The following is a 19,797-nucleotide window of genomic DNA, read 5'->3' on the forward strand; positions in this document are numbered from 1 at the left end:
GTTTTTTTTGTTTTGTTTTCTTTTGGGCTAATGCTGAGTGTTATCAGTGGAATGGTGATGCAGGGCATTCAGTAGAACTTCATTATTATGTTATCTGGTTGAGTATATACTTTAGAGAAATAAAATCAGTATTTTCTCATTCCAAAGGCCCGAATCAGCAAAGAGCAAGATCACATCCTTATCATCCCCAGAGGGCTCTCCTTTGCTGAGGCGTCTGCATCAAACCTGGTAAGACTCAAAAAATCTTTAATTGCAGAAAGTCAAACATGTTTTTAAGACACAGAAACACTATTTAGTACTTATACCAAAAGACACAAAATGAAGAAACCTGAAGTGTTCTTGGCTTTGTCCTCTGGCTGGACTTTGCTTTCAAAATGACTGAAGCACATATTCGTTGGCTGTTTATGTTAATAATTAACATTGTTAAAAAGCCTTTGGCCTTCGCTGAATTCACTGCATTCCTGTTTTACTGGATTAACATTTTACTGCCTGTATATTTTGTTTTAAAAATAGGCTACATGGAAAATTTTCTGGTTTAGTATTGACACAAATGTACCCATCATTGCTTTGCTTCAAGACATAAAATGAGCAAAACCACATACTGTAGCCATCTGACAGTGACTAACTAATTCGATTCTGATCCCAAAATAATGGCAAAGTCCAAAAAAGAAGAAATACTGTAATTGTCTGTGCAACATCTGTTCTAACGTTTTGATTGAGCAGTGTGGCTGCACTGCATCTTTCAAATCCAGCTATTAAAGATAAATGTCCCAAATACAGGGGAAATAATTCACTTTGAATATGTGTCATCATGATGGTCACTTCCATTCTGCCTCACCTCCACATGTCTGTTTGAGATCCAATGTCAATTCGAGTACTTTGATTATGGACTTTTGTTTCCAGGCAATTATTGGCAAAAATGTTAGAAGTTTGATCCAAATCCCAGCCAACTATTTTAGATGATGGGCTCTGTTCCCTAGGTTGAAGTGGTCAGCTTGCTTCCTGTCAACACACACCAATCCCTCCCCCAATGCCCCTCACTCTTGAGTGTTGTTGCCATTTTTAGACATTTCTTATCATCGTCGTTTAAGCATGTCACATTTAATAGCTTTCTGACACGTCCTTTGACATATTTTGACATGCTGTGGATATCACAGGGGCCTCTTTGCTGTAGAGTTGTGTGAGTGAGCAGCAACTATTGAAGGTCATGGCGGTGAAAAGTTACTGGACATGTGATGGACGCAAATCAATTTTCACTTGTCTGACAGCTGCTTTTGTCTGACTGCGTCGACATCAGTAGTGGTGGTTCGGTTTTTGAAAGATCAATGAATTATCTACCCATAATGTAGTTTCCATCTGAGTTAGGAGACGCCAGACCAATGTTTTAAAATGACCGGTGCGGTCAACAATCAGTAAACACCAAACTGAATATTGTGTGTAAATTGTGTCAAATGCCAAAGTGACATGTTTGCAACTTGCAACAATTTTCTACTGCTTATCCTGTTAAAAGGCTACACATTGGACTAACCACAAGCTGGTTAATTTAGTTAACCCCAAATGGATTTTCTGCTTGTTTTTTTGAATGGGCTTCTTTTAGCTGGAAAGGACACAGGACTGAAACAGAAAAAAACTTGTAGTCTGTGTTCAACAGGGAGATGTAAAATTGATTCATGTGCGTCCAACTGCATGATGAATGCCCTTTCCTGTTGCTACAACTCACACTCACAGTTTTTGTTGTGAAAGGGAAATGCGAGCTTGTGGTTTTCTGCTTTATATCAGAACAACATGTGCATGATGCCTGCAGGCCACAGAGGCTTTCTGTTTGCGATTAACTTTCAACCGGACCCTCACATCTGCACACACTTGGGTCATTTCTTTTTCTTCCGCTTCACACATCTGTCTCTCTGACCAGGTGTCTTCATTCTCTCCCGTTTGTCTATGTCTGCTATTCTCTCTTTCGGGTCGTGTACCTCTATGCTGAATCCAATATCACTCCCAATCATCCAATAAGGGAATGGTAATGCAGTTGCCTTATCGCTACTGTATCATGTTGCAAGTAACAGTCTAGTGCGTTTCCTATGGAGGGGCTTGTCGACGTGAGGAGCGGTTGTTAGTGTGATTTATGGTGTTGGTTCTATTGCTTTTGTGGACGGATGGATTTATCTGCTAGATATGTGTTACAGCAGAAGTTATGTGAGCTTTCAATGTAAAACCATTTGATGGTACAAAGGTTCTGGGGGAGAAAGGTTCAGATTAAACACTTGGGAAAAAGTCATGCTGACTCCAGCTGCGTTCCTTCCTTCCCCAGCTGAAGGTCAACATCATCGGCGAGGTGATCGAGCAGGGTTCCACCAACCTGAGCATCGACTCAGCCGGTTTCAGTCCCCACGCCGCCATCTACTCGATACGGCCAGACACCCGCTGTGTCATCCATGTGCACACTCCTGCCACGGCTGCTGTAAGTCTCTTTAATTTCGTACAACCAGGTAGCCCGTGAGGTCACCGGTAATAGGAGTGATCATTTAAAAATGTGAACAGAGATTTGTGTGTTGCATATATTTTTCCTGTTCCCTATATATGCACAAATATTCTGCTCCCGAAACCATTAACATAATGATTCACGAAGATTGATATCATTATTAATAATTACACACACTATTGTGTCAAGTCAATTTTATTTACGGTATATAGCCCTTCATCATAGAAGAGTCTCAAAGGGCTTCATAAACCCATATTTGACAAATATTAATAACATCCCCCTAATCTTAATCCCTTAATTAATCTTAATTTATTATTTCAAAAATGGGGTAAATGTGATTTTCTCCAAAATGATGCTGTTTATTGTACACAGATTACTGACTATGTACCTTCTGCCATCTAGTGGAAAAGCGTGTAGTTGTTTCACACGCCTACAATACATTGGTGGGATGGATTGGTGCACAAAGCAACTTTATTGTTGACAATACATTGTTTCATTAAATATGGATAATTTTGCTTGCACAATGGTTGGGAATCATTGACCTATTTTGATCTTATTTCTCCTCCCTGCTTTGTAGGTGTCCTCTATGAAGTGCGGCATCCTGCCCATTTCTCAGGAGGCACTCATCCTGGGTGACATCGCCTATTTCAATTACAATGGCAATCTCGATGAGCCAGCCGAGCGAAGAGAGCTGCAAAAAGCACTCGGGCCTACAGCAAAGGTGAAAACGCCTTTTAAACATAAAATAATTTAAATCATGCAAAGGGTGGGTGTTTTTTCACACTTTTAGTGTTTAAGCTTTAAAGCTAAACAGACATCAGTCCAATATCAAATATGTATGGCGAAAATAGCAGTACGTGACTTGTCAACAATTGAAAACAATTGAACCATGAATAATATGCTCTCTTTTTTAAAGGTTCTGGTGTTGCGCAATCATGGCTTGGTTGCTCTGGGTGAATCTATGGAAGAGGCCTTTCATTACATCTACAATGCGCAATATGCCTGTGAAATTCAGGTACAATCAGACTGAACAACACTCAATATGGCTGACATTTTTGCAAATCTTTGTTTTCACTTTTTTTATCTCGGTGTGTCCAAATCTCCTACATAAATGCTCGGTAGAGCAAACAAAAAAAAAAGAACATTAATCCTGCAGCAAAGCCCAGCTTAATTTCTATAAATAAATCCCTCCCAAGCATGTTTTTTGTGCTATGTGATTTATTCCTTCGTGTTGTTGAAGTCCTGTGTCTTTTGCAAAATGACATTTTGTCCTTGTGCAGATTAACAAAGAGCATTTCTTGCACTAATTCAGCATACGGAGGATTTTAGTTGGCAAAATTTGATTGACAGATGTTTGTTGGTTAAAAAAAAAAAAAAAAAAGCCCATCTGTCAAGTGTGTTGCGCAAACTGACATCCATCTCCCCTCCTTCTTTGTGGCTGCTTTTAGGTAAATGCCATCTCTTGTGCTGGCAGCATAGACAACCTGATTGTGCTTGACCAAGAGAAATACAAATCGCGAGTGTACGCCGTGGCCTCAACCGTTTCCGGAATTGTAAGCAGCCCGTACAAGTGGAAGGTCGGGGAACTGGAGTTTGAGTCACTGATGAGGATGCTGGATAACCTGGTGGGTCAATTGGTAACCATTTATGATTTTATCCTGATTGTGACCGAGCTTCCATCTTTGATTATGTTCTTGATGTTTGCTCTCCAGGGCTACAGGACAGGTTATGCCTACCGCCATCCCATCATGCGTGAGAAACCGAGGCACAAGAGCGACGTGGAGATCCCCGCCACCGTCACGGCGTTCATGTTCGAAGAGGATGTGGACGCCACGCACTTTCCCTTCAAATTCCTGCAGCAGCGGCAGCAGCGGGAGAAGACGCGCTGGCTCAACTCACCTAACAGTTATACCAAGGTCAACGTGGAGGGTGGAGATGACCGGTACAACCACAACAGGACAACCACGGTAAACACAAGTTACAAATTTCTTATCAACAAGATTCACAACTTGAGTTGTTCACATGAATATGGGTGTAGTTCTTCCGTTTAATAATCAATGTAATAATTTTTCTAAAGATGCCAGGGTCTAACTACTATAACACTCTAGCATCATACTGCCATCTGCTGGTTAAACAAAGCACTATTATACTGCATGGAACACCAACTTCATTTGCCATCATTGACCTTTAGTCTAAGTCTTAGACTCACCAGGTCAGGTCTATTTTAGGTATTACGGTTCCTTTACAAAAATAACTATATATATTTTTTAATGGAATGGAATTCCTCCAACCATCCATCTCAGGGGCAGGTTCATGGGATGATTGGTAGAATAATCGATTGTAACATTATTTGACAATGCCATACCTATTATTGTTATTATTATTATTATTATTATTATTATTATTATTATTATTATTATTATTATTATTATTATTATTATTATTTCCATTTACAGTGGATGAAAGCAGAGGAGACTGGAACGCCAATCAGGATTGAGGACCCCAATCAATTTGTCCCTCTCAACACAGACCCCAAGGAGGTACTGCAGAAGAGAAACAAAGTGAGTCTGACATCACGTCACACAATTCCGGATGATTTAACAGCCAAGATTCAACAGCCCTGCAAGTGTTATGTAGTTAAAGATGGGCTTCTGAATGTTGTGTTTTTTGATGACTGCAAGTTTAGTTATTTTGCTATAAATCTGATATTGTGTTTACAATCCTTGCAATTTTCTGAATGTTTTGGTTTTTGATGACTGCAAGTTTCATTATTTTGCCATGAATCTTATATTATGTTTACAATCCTTGCAATTTACCCAGCAGAAATTTTTAGGTTAGGGGAAGTATATGCTAACGTTGCCTGAACTGCATCTTTTCTTTTCTGATCAATAGTAAAAATATGCACATGAGAAATATGCAGACCATGAGTGTGGGTTAGAGTTAATATTCTTCTTATTCGTATTCTTATTTTTGTTTCACAGATCAGAGAGCAGAATCGATGCGACCTGACAACATCAGGGCCGCGCTCACAGCACCTTGCTGGCATCCCAATTGATCAACCACGACAGGTAAGATGCAAAACACACAATGACATCATGATAGAAAACATTTAAAAGTATAAATAAATACCAACTAATTTGTAGGAATTACTATTGTAGGTTTGCTTTGAGGGTTTTATTGCCAAAGACCATGCATAGCACTGAATGCAGCTGATTTGTTGTAATCGACTGCCGGTGATAATCTTGGGTGTAGTCTTAAATGTTTGCAGGTCCAAAATGATTACACAAAACTGATTAAATAGTAACACCTTATAGCCACTAGAGGGAGACAAGTAACAACATCCTGCTGCAAATGCTAACCAAAGTGCCATATTCAATTATTTTCTATTTCTTCTATCTTTCAATGAATTGATTGTATAAGAAAATTGCTTAAATACTTTACGATTATAAAATGATAAAAAATAATTCACACCTTACCTTTTAATGCTGACATGAGTCTGGTTGGTATCTTGTGTTGAAGGCTGAAGTGCAGATACATGTTCTGGTAAATACCCGCAAATATTAATGAATGGTTGTTTGCAATATATTTCAGAATTTTCCTCACTTTTATATAGTTTTGTGTCACAGCACCAAGAGCATGTTTTGTTGTTTTCGAATAGTCACAAGCACATTCACCCATTGTGTGTTGTATTCGTACAACAAATCATTGTGCTGTGTTCTTAATTGGATGATAACATGTAATGGTGTGTTTGAATACTCAAATGTAGAGATTTTATTTCACTGATGTGGTTGGATCGTGGTTTGTATGCATAGCCTGCATGTTACCACAATGGCAATGTGTGTGTGTTTCATTGTCTAGTCTGTGCAGATTTGGTTTTCCCATCTGGGTTCAAGATGTCAGAACGTTTCTGTCTTGAAATGAGTCAAGTTTGAAGTGGTTATTCAGTTTTCCTCAGTTGAAGAGCTTTTTTTTGTGGTAATGATAAAATATAGACTGGAGTAGATTCATTCTTCTATACTTACTGTATCATTCTTTTTTGCCTTTTTGGGGTTACTAGAATGTTTATGTGTGTGTATATGTGTTTGTGTGTGTCCACGGCAGCCATACGTGCCCACAGAGGAGGAGCAGATGGCCCCACTGCCTCCCAACCCTTTCAGTGAGCTGTCAGAGAAAGATTTGCAGGAGTATCACAAAAACGTGGAATTGAGGCAACTGGGTCTCGGTAGGTGGTGCACGGCCACACACAAATTTGCTTTTATTTTTTGTGACATTTGGTGCTTTACTTCATTCTCAATGACAAAAATAAAATTCCAACACACGTGCGCTCTGAGAAACGTAACAATGTCGCTATCTTGTTTCCATACCAGATGAACCACAAACATCATCTTATAGTGGTTTAGTTATAAGATCAAATATTTGAATATAATGGCTCATTAAATGTGGATTTCTTAAACAGTAACTCACAGAGCCAAAATACTAGGCACACTATATACATATATAGTGACTTTTTTTTATCATCTTGTAGCGAAGCTCATTGCACAATGCACCTAATGTGGTTGTTGTGTGTGTTTATAGAATGTAGCTTAGCAGCAGCCACTAGGGAGCTAAAACAACACAACAAACACACTCCCAATAGACCCTTTGTTTCTGTTCACAGACACACCTAACGTACACACCAAACACCAAATGCTAATCATATTGAGAGGCATGGGAAAAATCAATAATGAACAAATAGAGAAGAGGCGGTCTCAACAGTCTGCATGCTACTTAAACCTGCCACCTTGCATTTAGTACGTGTGTTCATTCATGTATGCGCGTGCGGACAGTGCAGTAATACAGTGTCAGTGTAGCGTGTGGGCACAAGAGGCCCAACGATGGCAGAACGAACAGACAGCAGGTCTTCACACCAGCCTCAAGACTGCCGGTCATTGCTATGACACCGTTGCCCCTCACAGCCCTGTGAATCCCCACTGGCCAATCTGGATGCCAGCTGGAGACCGTCTGGACTGGCCTAAAACATGACTTGGCTACACACACACACACTATATGGTCATCCAAAAAGCCATTTCATATATTTCAAAAGTGCATATGAAATAAGATGTTTGCACTCTTGAAATCTCACTTGTATGGAAATAGGTTTTCCACAGGCACACACTCACAGACATAAAGCAAATCAACTTATTCCACAGCCTGTTATGCAACATGAATGCATGTACGTGTTGTGAGCCAGGCCTTGGCTTTCTGAGTGTGTAAACTTGAACGTGCTAATTAATCTGTCATTGTGGTTTGGGTGCAGCTTTTGTGCACTGTTAAAAGCATTCAAGCCACTTTTGCTGGGCTGCCCTGGCACATTAACTATACTAACATTGGCACTCATAGGACATTATGGTAATGCATAAAATAAGAAAATATGTTCATAACTTAAGATTTGGGCAGTTTGGTAGGTTTAAGAAGTTAAAAAAAATAATAATGGTCAAACTCCTGCAATAAAAAGAAAATAATCTGAAAGCTCTTTGAAGGACAATAACATTTTAAACTGGCAGGCTAATATTTTTACTCAAAGAACAAGTTGGATGTTTTTGTTTTGTATTTATATATTTTTTAACAGATGGGCATGGTCATCCATCCCAGGTTATCAATCGATGATGTAAAATGGAAATTGCAAAAAAATATAAAACAGAAATTAGTTAAAATATTTTTAATGACAAAATTACATTTTTATATAGTATTCAGTATAAATTTTGCCCACCACTTGTTGAGAAGCTATAAATACATATGCCAACGCCAGTCTTGTTCTAATGCTTAAAAAAAAAAAAAGAAAGAAAATAATTACATCAATTATGATGGTAAACTCCATAGCGAAATAGAACATCTTGAAGGACCTACATGTATATAGTGTACTCCTGTCAAGATAATAATGTCCAGGTAAGAGAAAACCCTGAAAGGAATCCAACAAGGATTCTGTCAAATTTTCAGAAGAGTATCTGTCCATGTCTGAATCCTAACTTGTGTGTGCTATCACTAATCTCTTGACTCACCTCCCCCCACTTCCCTCCTGACCCTTCATCCCAATCCCCGCATCCTCTCTGGACCGGCTCGCCCCCGCTGTTTTGCCACTGCTTCAATCCACGTCCACGCACCACCATCCCGCAATCCGCTCATCCCACACCCGCTCACCCCGCCACCACTACCTCCCCCCTCCACACAGATGGCGAGCACGAACTAACCTCGGACGACGGCTCCACGCTCTCTCAGTCTGTGTCGCTCACCCAGTCCCCACAAAGCACTCCAGCTAAAGGTATCAGTCACGGCACCAGAGCCGCCTCTTTAAGTTCCTGCCCTGTGCATCTGTTAAGTTCAAGCGACTTTCTCACGGTAGCTATCACTCATATCCATAGTGTTGCTTTAGTAGGCTACACACTTGGAAATCTATAATATGATGTCAAATTTCATTAGAAACAGTTGTGCTAGCTACAACACAAATCTTAATAATAAACGATGACACAACTTCGAAGCAGCAGCTGAGTCACGACAAATAATCTGTGATTCTTATCAAAAGCTTCACCATTACAATAAATTCCGTATATAAAATGTCTACTTTTATTTAGCTAATAGGCTCGAGCAGTTCATTTGTAATTTGGGGGAATAGTGATGCTCGCTATCCTGTTTCCATGGCAACTTGGTGCCAATTGCGATATAAAGCATTATGATGTTTTCAAAAGTGACCTTTTGATGAATTCTTACAACATACCTACAGTAATACCTGAGCTTGTGTTGGCTACTGCTCACACACAGGTGCTCACGTGCACCCCACCTCACTAGGATCCACCTGTTAAAGGCACATGCATGTACTGTACACAGACACTTCTATCCAGACAGTATTTTCTAAACATCTTGGGATTGCAATTAGTTTTATTACACTGCGGTACATTTACAATACGTTTACATTTTATTATCAGCTTTTGCAGGAGGGTCTGGAATACCTCCTCCACCATAAATGTGTGTTCACTGTACCTTTCTCTTCTATTTGTTCCATACGTCCTTCACATGTGAAGCCAGCAGCATTACCTCATAGGGCCGCTCCTACTTAAATAGTAGCTGACAACATCACAGGATTTACTTCATGTCACCTTCCCTCATAGCCCAAACATACACAACCACACACCAGCAGTAGCAATTAACCCATAGCGCTGTGCGGACTCGCGGGAGCCATCTTTTATGATGGCGCTGCTGTGAGGTCAGATACTTGTGCTTGAATCCGGGTCAGTTGTTCCATGCTCCATTTTCACGATGGCCTCAGTGTATTGTTTGCTTTTTGTTTGAACCACGAAAATAACCTGAGAAGTGGTGATAACGTTTCATTATATTTATTTAATACCAGTGCTTTCTTGGTGTTGTTGAGCCCATAGGAGGAGTTGTACACTCACAGGCTCTTAAGTGAACAGACGATATAGTCTGCTGTAAAAAAAACGAGGCTTTATTTTTTTTATTTATTTTTTTTAAAGTGAGAGTAGGACAGGCTCTTTAGTCTATGAGGTCAATGGGTTTCACGCTGCCATGTTATGAAATATGTAGCGCACAAGTACAGTGGCAATGCAGCAAACACCTGAAATGTGTGTCCAAGCCAGCAGCGACATATTTACGACACGAGCGCAGTGTAGAGTATTAAAAGCATGCTTGGTAAATGTTAATGAAGTTGAATTTAATGTGCCGGTGTTATAGTTTGAACTCAGATGATTTCACTATAATTTCTTCCTCTTCTTTCATAATTATGAGTGTTGTTGACTAGCCTGCCACATTGGAATGAATATAAAAATCGCCACGTAAATGAAGCAAGGCTTAAATAAGTAAAGTCCTCCCAGTTATGGGCTGCTGTATTTTAGCTTTGCATCTGTATTGTTTCCTGTAGGCTCACAAATGATTCATTATTAGTATGAATGACAATCTCGTGTGTTCACGGGTCCTTTTCCCCCAGCAGTCAACCACGCGGGCCTGATGAACGGCAAGGATAACCACTGCGACGCCAACGATGAGCTGTGCAAGCGGGTCAGCCAGCTCAACACTAGCGCGGAGAGCGTGGAAACGACGGTGCGCTCGGCCGACAAGATCGAAGAGGTGTTGTCTCAGGAGAGCTCGCCCTCCAAGTCGCCCAACGGCAAGAAGAAGAAAAAGTTCCGCACGCCGTCCTTCCTAAAGAAGAACAAAAAGAAAGAGAAGACAGAGGCCTGAGGGCCACCAAGATGATAGAAAGGGGAGGGCATCTTTTTATGTTTTGTCTTTTATGCTGTCTTTGTTTTCCTGGTTTTTGTGTTTAATCCTTTTCAGAGTTTTTATATACAAAGAAATGATTTGGAGAAAAAAAAAGAATTGGCAAAAATAAAAGAAAAAACTTTCCCACGCAAATGGACGGGATAGTGTGGTCGAGCATTTTCAAGTGAATCACAAATGCAGTACTCAAAGTTGATTCAGTGACATCTCCACAACTGTGCTGAAATTAGAATTGTTAAAAGTACGATCATTTCAACATAATTCTCAAGTCAAGAGTGTATACTGCACATTTTTTTTGTTAAATCCTCATCTGGTGGTCCTCTGCCTTTGCATTGAGTTTATAATCACTAAGAGGCTTCATGACCGATGACATCACACTGGACAACTTCTCCCCATCAGTGGCCACAGGGTATGTGTCCATTTGTTTACTGGCTCTTCTTATTTTGCACCATTCTTCTCGTTTTTGCGCTTCTGCGGCATCGACACACATTTACTCACCAAACTGGAGTCATGCGCCTTTTAGCGTTAACATCTCAAAAGAGCCAGTCGGATACTATTAATTTACATATGTAGCATTTTCCTACTTACTTTTGGGACAAACCGGAATTTTTTTTTAGTGTAGTTGAAGTCATCGCATGAAATCTGACCTTTTTTATTGAACATTTTGCTTGTATTCAACATCCTTTTGTACTCATTTCTAGGCTTTTTCCAGGCGCCTATTTTGTCTTTTGCCAGGAGGAGAAGTGATTGCTCACACTATATTTTAAAGTAGAGTACATAAATATAACACAGATATATTTGACAACTGGATACGTCGGCTATAGATTTGTAACTATATATTTTTTTATTTTATTGTGCTGCACTTTCCACTGTAGTAGGATGGTTTCACCCGTGAAAGAGACTGTCAAGTCGTATGTGGTCAAAAACCAAGCAAGTAGCAAAGCAATTGATACAAGTGAAGACTCAGAAAGTGAAATCAGTATGAAGGAGAAAAAGAAAAAAAAATAGGCTTTTCATGTGCAAAATGATGTCTGCACTCAGCAAAAATCAGGAAGTGTGTTGTGCTGATATGTCTAACCTCTGCAGTCGCCAGCTGAGAATAACAGGAGTATTAGGACCTCACTGAAGTGGTGAAAATCGAGATATTACCAGATACGAAGTTGTAATGGGAGAAAAAAATGGCCGGTATCTCCATAAAAATGGAATTTTTCACTGCAATTAGTATTAAGTAATGGTTTAAAACATTTCAACATGGAGTAATCTTTTTAAAACCTCTTGTAATATTACAAACAAAATTACATATTTTATGATTGACCTATTTTCCCTGTAAAATGATTATCATTTTCTTGTAAAATTACAACAGTTGTAAAATGATTGAATTCTTTGTTTCTCTTTTACAACATTATTCTTCAATTTAATTCTTGTAATCCAGCATCTGTCACAAAATTACACCTCGCAACATTTCGATTTCATTTGTGTTTTATATGTTCAAATTAAGTCGGTCCTGACATTTTTATTCCTCTAGGGAGGAAAAAAAGATGATTTCATTCTTGTATATTAAGAGTTCTTCTAATATTTTATCTGTGTCGTATATTTTTCCCCCCCGCAGTCTGGCCCTAATCCTCCTGTGTCACGAATGAAGTATGAAGCAGGGATGACTTTTGTATAGTGTTGATATACGTGCTTAAAGAGTGTGTGATTTAAAGCCATATTGTATTGTTTTTGGACAAGGGGTTGTGAGGCTTCAATGACCCTGACAGGACCTCTTGTTTAATCCCCTTAATGACTGCACGGCCCCTTCTCTCGGGTCCAATAACCAGCACTCTTCTTCACTCCTCAAAACGCAGCTTTTCACACGCGCATTCAATCTCGTACGCCCGTTTCACTCCCCTCGTGCAACGTTTTGGGTAAATGTGGTATTTGTCGGATGACCCGTCGTTGACCTGAACTCCAAGTGTAAGAAGGGAGGGAGGACTTGTAGCATGCTTTCAGCTTTTTTCATCGCATCGTCGTCTTTGTCATCCTCCATTTGTATGGCTATATTTATTCTATGTTTATTCATTAGATATTTTATGGGCATAAATTGCTCCCGGGTGAACCGAATGTGCGTTCCTTCAGTTTGACTTTTTGGTTTCTTTGCACCTTGCGCTACCAATGCTTCCCAATTCATCTTTTCTGTTTCAATAAAAAAGAAAAAAATGATAATAAAAAAAAAGTTTGCTTTGGTATGCCACAATGAGCCAAGCGACTTTTTGATCTGTGAACACCCCCTTATATAAATGCTAATCTATGGAATTGCTTTTAGATGTATTGCTAATCAGTGTACATTCACAAATAAACTGTATTTTGCCAAAATGAATGCTCATTTTCATCTTTTTATGCATCCACATCACTCCATGTATTGTTCTGCCTTGCGCTGTATTCATTCACAATCATGTTCTTTTGCATCAAGTGAGCCAAGTTAAATCTAAACCATTGATGCTTGCACAATGATCATTGGCTGCATTGTAGCGCTACAAATTGGAAGAGCTCAACTGTGAGGAGGAAATAACTGGCTCCTTTTATTTGTCTTGGATGGGAATGGATATACAACCTGTGTGTCTGTGAAATGTTCAATCACATTTGCGACAATGGTTGTTGAGTCTGACCAATAAACAATTGGACAATAACAGGCACAGGATATGTGGACCTTCTTGACAGGAATACCAAAGCCATGAGAAGAGGCCTTGAGAATATCGTGAGAGACATGCACAAGCTTCTTTGCTCTCCAAATAACTGCGTACCATTTCATAATGCGGCTGCTATTGAGCCACCCGTACTGCAAAAACTGGGTCAAATGAATAACCTGCAAAACAACACCCCAAAATTGTTGCCCGCCCCTTCCCTGACATAAAAAAAAAAAATCTTGTTTACTGGGTGTTCCATTTGAAATTTGAGGGTCAAATAAATAACCAAGAAAATTAGGTTATTTTTGATCCAGCTGTTATTAGAGTGTAAAATGAGTTTGACCATATTTTGTCTAAATTTTATATTGACTATTTTCAGTGTCCCTGAAATTGCTGTCCACCCTTCCCCTTTAAGACATCTAGTTGCAGAGAAAATATTTCCATATAGTTTTTTTTCATCATATCATGTGTCTAGTTAGATAGTGTCAAGTTTAGCATGTCCACTCTGTCACAGTGAGATGATAAAAAGAATATTTCAGAGAATTCATATATATTTGATGAACTGCACACATTAAGATTTTTAACAGAATCATGACGCTCAGATCCACCACGTGGCTTAGCCAAAAATGTCAGCAAGGTCAAATATTTTGCTGTATGCATGTATATTGTCTGCTTTGTGTTGATATATATACTGTATATTTTTGAAACATGTTCTTATTTAGTCTTGTGTGTGAGTAGTCACATTGTTGTGAGGCATGTGGCAACCATTTTGTTTCCTGCAAATAGCCAAATATGTTTCCTTGCCCTTTAAAGTCCAACAGATACTTCCAAAGAATGACCCCCACTCCTGAAATTCCATGCTACTACTCAATGGCTGCCTGTCTTTGTTTTGCACAGCCAGTGTGCCTTGACTGCATTGCCAATATGAAAAAAATGGTATCCAAATGATGTGTTGTAACCTTGCTGGATTATTCTTGATGTGCATTGTAACATATGTACTGTATATCATACAGAAGACAAAAAAGTACAAAGTGGTGATATAAGCATTAATATGAGTCTGCAATTCTCTGTGTTAAGATAAGAACAGAGGAGGATGGATTATTATGTTGCGATCAGTTCAACCATAAAGTGCTCGTATCTCAAGTCTGCGCTCACAAGTCAAAGGAAAAATGAAGCAGTCAGATGACGTCTGGTATCTCCTAAATCAGATCTTGGCACTTTAAGGCACTGCTGTAACATATTAAGTTTATTCTTGTAATATTATGATTTAAGATTACAACATTTTCTGGTAGAGTAGTATTCCAACTTTATTTTTTAGTTTAGTACCTTTTTTTTTCTTTAAAAAAAACTTTTTTCTTGAAATAATATAATTTATATAAGATTAATTAAATTAAAATTACTATCTCTCATCATTTTGCTTTTATTTGTTTTAAATTATCATTGTAAGTGAAAAAGTAAAATCAACAAATAAAATCTATTCCTTTGGATAGTCTGTCTTACTGCCAGAACAAGACTCTGCTTTTCAAATGTCCTTATCTATGCCATAGTGCTTGGTGGTGACTTCATCCTTTAAAATAAAAATCTGATGAAGGCAAACTTGGTGTCATTATCATTTCCATCAAATCATAGTTACACAGTTAAAATGGTGATTCCCCAAAAATGACAAACAACTGTGTAACCATGTGTCACGACTCGTCCCCGTTACCATGGTTTCTGTTTGCGTCGCCCCCTCCCCTCCTGTGTTACCTCACAATCAATGTAACCAGTCACCTGCCTGTTACCTGTCTTGTATTTAAGTCCTGTCTGCCCCTCACTCCCGTCAGATCGTTGATGTCATCTCATGTCTTCTTGTTTCTTGGTTCCTGTCTTTGTCAGTTCTGTTTCCGTGAGCCAGTCTGTCGGTCGGTCCGTTGAGTTATGTTAGTTTGCCGGTTCTGTCGGCTTGTTCCCCTTATCCTCCCTTCCAACTACCTTTTTCCTTCAATACACCCTGGTCCAAGCTGCATTTGGTCGCCCAGCTCCATTCCGATCCGTGACACCATCAGGATGTAAAAGTAAGTGTGTAAACAGATTCAATGACATTTTAAAACAAAACAACATCTTAAATCTTTGCTTTTTAGGAAAGCTTAACAATAGTTTGTCTTCTCTGTAGGAAATGAACAATGCAGACAAGTATGTACAGTAATGAATTGTACTCTTGATTATAATGTCATCTCTTATGGCTTCGGCTTGATCAACCAATGAGCCGTGTTTCAAATGAGTTCATCAGATTGATGTTTTGTCCAAAGCAAGTTGCTAGCCAGCAACCATGACAGCCGCCATTCAAGCCAGAAGCTGATCTGCAAGACAGTTGCACTTCTTGTGGGTCACCCCCTCATATTTCATAATATCCAATTATGGGTATGATAAAGAAATAGTTTTGGACGGTGTTAAAAAAAATGTGGCAAGCTTTTGCGGGTCACATAAAATGACCTTAAGTCTGACACTTGTGCTTTAGATACTAACTGAAGTGTGCTATTGCATGATGTCACATACGCCTAATAAAGGCTTGACCTTTAACTTTTGTGACTTAAGAGACATATATTTCATGACTTTGCAAGTTGCACTGTAAAATGTTTCCTTTTTCCGGATCATACCTTCCATGCATGAGAAGAAACAATGTCATCCTCCACGAGCACGAGCCAACAATCTATTTTTAGAACGGCAGTATGCTGGAAGCTAACAGGGAAACTTAACTCCATTGCAGCCCTATTAGAAAGGCGTCAAGTAGGGGAATGAGAAGATGAAATGGACCAGACCCAATTTCTCGTGGTCAAAACTTTGTGAAGAATTGCGGCTGTGGCTTGTGTTATTTACAGCCCGGTGTGTGAGCATGCCCAGTGAATGTGATAACCCTAGTTCAGCACTTGATTTGGCAAAGCTCCTGATATAAACAATAAAACCAGATCCGACGACTCAGCAGTATTTTGCGAGTGTCATGACTGCGGCTCGTTCCGTCAGCTCGACGGCGGCTGCTGACAGTGTCACACACACACATCCACTGCTCTTCCCTCCATCAAGGTGATTCCAGTGCACTCAAAGCACGCTCATCTGATTTGTGATCATTATCTTGTGGCAGCATATGGAAACACAGCAATAAAAGAGATTACACTATGGATCCCCTTTGGAGAAAATTGGTTCCAGATCAATAACGGTTCATTACATTAGTGTGCTCTTGTGGCAGGAAAACATAATAGAAAGGATGGAAAATGGTTGTTTATTGGTTTTGCTCCAGAAAAAAAAAAGCTATTGGCCTTGCACACCTCCAATTTCAATCACGTCCATCATGGTGAATGCAATTTATTGTGACAGAAGGACTGATCACTCTTTTCAATCATAACACTATTTTTACAATAAATCACATATACACACAACATAACACTTATTTATGTATGGGTTCACAGTCTAATACAAGAAGTGCATGCAAAATTAAGCTTGTACAAAGTTGATAATGCTAAATTTCATTGGCGCTTTTTTCAAGGTAACAGTTCTAGACAACTCCAACCTACAACCAAAATAATATTTTAAAAGGCAACAGCGATTCTTTGTCAAACAGAATTCACAATTTTGTATGTTTGTGAAGGTGGATTGTTATTTATTCATTTTGTTTAAAACCAGCACTTTTTTTTATTACATCCGATTAGCTTTCATATGTCAACCTAATGTCACGATGTACACTTTATTCACATTAGTTTTGAAATGTTAAATCAAAATGATGAACATTTTATTATTAATTGGTATTCATTTTAAAAATTCGCTATTTGCTCATCCAATCAGATTTTTAGGCTTACTCTGGTCATTGTCTATTGTCATCTGTTCAGTCACCGTCTCACCAATGGTGTTGGTATTTTGTAAGTAGATTAATAGTGAGTTGTGTAATGTTCCTACTAGAGTCTTATCATAAATATGCCTTTTTGAGAGTCATTAAAAATGTTTTAGGACACGTACTCCTGGGTTTTCTTGCTCGCGTTCCTGTACTTGTGTCGACCATTCAAATATTTTCTGTCGTTTAGATCTAAAAGAAAAGTAATTAACAAATGAACATCCCTTTACGTCGACATCCAGATTTGTTTTATTCATGCATTTTATTCTGAGTGGTATTAAGATGGAGGTGATTGTGCTTGTTTGGGGAGGAGGGTGATTTGTTTCTCTGCACTAGACAGCATCATGCTGTGAGTGTCACAACGATGAGCCTGATTCCGTCATGATGCATGTGCTACTGTTGTTGGGTTTTGTGGAAAACAGGCTAGACCTTTTTAGGGCAAACCCCCACCCACGAGCACAATTGCCTGGACCCAAACATGCCCACGCAGACACCTCGACATGACTCCCAGGCTCACAGCTAGCGCATGCCAGCAGGAGGAAAACACACACACACACGGGGGGGCAGTTTGTCCACACCCCATTGGACCACCCACACACCGGCTTTCTTGTCTATGATAGCATCACAAATAAGCCTTTTGTTATTGTGTTGCAGGTATTGTGGTTGTGTGATGTACAATTAACACTGATCAACAAATATTTTTTGATCAGAGATTCAAGTTTACTACTTTACATTGTTGCGTCACTCCAAATTGTGATTGTTTGTCAATATGTGCGCTGTGATTGGCTGGCAACCATTCCAACGTTTGCTGCCTCTAACCCAAAGACATCTGGAATAGGCTCTCGATCACCCGTGACCTGAAAGAGGACAAATTCTATAGATAATAGACGGACTACCTTTTGAAGGAAGTAAAATACAGGTCGTATCATGTTGTTGTGTTATAATTCCTCTTCCCTCTTGCTTGCCAGGCGTTTTTTAGTATTCAGGGACAGAGACACAATAAAATCCAGAACAAAAGTGGACAGTGGAAGGAACAAGCAGGTGATGGATTGGTCTGTGGCATGAGCTCCTGAGTTGGCTGGGAAAGTCAGACTGCGTTCAGAGGGAACGACGTGAGGAAATAATTGAACTCTAGTCATCTTTTACATGCACAGCAGATGCTCTTTGACGATGTTTTATGAACAGCAGATTTCACAGGATGTGTCAAACAATAAATTACAATGTTCATGTTTTGCACGGGGTAATACAATGCATCGAAAATGCAAGCGTCAAAGCCCTTATTTTCCTCAGGAAGGTGTAAAACATTCTTGCACTGTAGAGTATATGGAATGTTATCCTCTAAGATGATATATTTATAGGTATGATGCGCATGGACTTCCTGAACATTTTTTTCCCTCCGACATAAATTAATCTAAAGTCAAACGCATCATATTATAATTCACTAGACCTGGTTGTCAGGAACGCTGGCTCAAATCTATCCTGCTCAGGGTTGCTAATAATAAATTTCTTTTTGAAAATCTAGGGGGGGGAATCTCAGGATGAATAGTGCCATTGAAGTGGTGTTACATGATTGATCTGTGGAAGGAGTAATTTTTTTTCTATAGTTGCCATGAAAAATTTTAATTGAAGACATGGGCAGCATCGTGAATGAGTGGTTTAGGTCGCTCCAGTTTGCAGGTTCTGGATTTGAAAATAATTTGTGTCTGTACAACTTTGGTGGTAATGAATGTAACTCAAACATTCGTATCCTTATAATTAATATTATTATTAACCATAGGCGGATGGTATTGGACGACGAACCCTATCCTTAAAGAAAATATACCACAGTTGTTTAGGAGTTGAAGTGGCCTCAATGCTCCTGCTGATTTAAGCTGTGGAAGCAGATGGAAAGCAGCTTTATGCTCTCCTACAATCAAGGGATCTCTGTGACAAATGCGGCCACTGCACACAAGAATTAGTGGCATAGATTGCCTATGGGCCGCACAATCATTTGTCCCGACTATTGACTCTCTGCTATGGCTTATATATAGGCCACTCTGTCACATCCTCCTCCCATTGTACAATGAGATTGTATCCTTTTTCTATTGGAAATCTCATCCTCCAACCCAGATCAATAGCCTCCTATTTCCTCATCACTTGTCGAGGACTCAATAGAATAATGCCGTGGACTGGACTGCTCGTCTGCTGAATTAGTGTGACTCATTTGACACAAACTGTCCAAACTTTCAGATTTTGGCCAGTTTTTTTTCATTGTTAAAGATGCATAGGCAGCATTGCAGTTTATAATTGCTACACTTTGCCTCAATCAATGTCATGATTTGTACAGAATGGATTATTGTGTGCCATACTAGGTTTAAAATAAAATCATTATGGCATACACTTGCACACATGACATTTATGTATTGTTCTCCCAGATTTTGCAATTAAAGTGGCTAAAACAGGGCTCGGAAGTTTCTTTCCCACTGGGGGACATTGACTATATCGGTAGTAATAAACAGTTGTAGGAATCAATGACACAAACA

The 19,797-nt window shown here is 39.3% G+C and overlaps 1 protein-coding gene across 7 annotated transcripts in view; it reads left to right on the forward strand.

The window, feature by feature from the left end:
* The window catches only part of add3a (adducin 3 (gamma) a), a 38,555-nt gene extending 25,449 nt beyond the window's left edge, over window positions 1–13,106 (forward strand). For 4 of the 7 annotated variants that reach the window (XM_088373389.1, XM_088373391.1, XM_088373392.1 and 1 more), the window contains 11 exons: window positions 148–228; window positions 2,309–2,458; window positions 3,057–3,200; window positions 3,396–3,494; window positions 3,928–4,104; window positions 4,192–4,446; window positions 4,936–5,040; window positions 5,461–5,547; window positions 6,581–6,701; window positions 8,688–8,777; window positions 10,455–13,106. In XM_088373389.1, coding sequence (XP_088229515.1) covers window positions 148–228; window positions 2,309–2,458; window positions 3,057–3,200; window positions 3,396–3,494; window positions 3,928–4,104; window positions 4,192–4,446; window positions 4,936–5,040; window positions 5,461–5,547; window positions 6,581–6,701; window positions 8,688–8,777; window positions 10,455–10,708 — 1,563 coding nt within the window. In that variant the 3' untranslated portion in view covers window positions 10,709–13,106. The remainder of the gene's footprint in view (window positions 1–147; window positions 229–2,308; window positions 2,459–3,056; window positions 3,201–3,395; window positions 3,495–3,927; window positions 4,105–4,191; window positions 4,447–4,935; window positions 5,041–5,460; window positions 5,548–6,580; window positions 6,702–8,687; window positions 8,778–10,454) is intronic. The other 3 variants (XM_088373393.1, XM_088373394.1, XM_088373395.1) reach the window with 3 other exon arrangements.
* The last annotated feature ends 6,691 nt before the right edge of the window (window positions 13,107–19,797 follow it).

Source organism: Syngnathus floridae, chromosome 4 (genome assembly GCF_059516105.1).
Source record: "Syngnathus floridae isolate MCC-2025c chromosome 4, RoL_Sflo_1.0, whole genome shotgun sequence".
In the NCBI taxonomy this organism is placed as follows: domain Eukaryota; kingdom Metazoa; phylum Chordata; class Actinopteri; order Syngnathiformes; family Syngnathidae; genus Syngnathus; species Syngnathus floridae.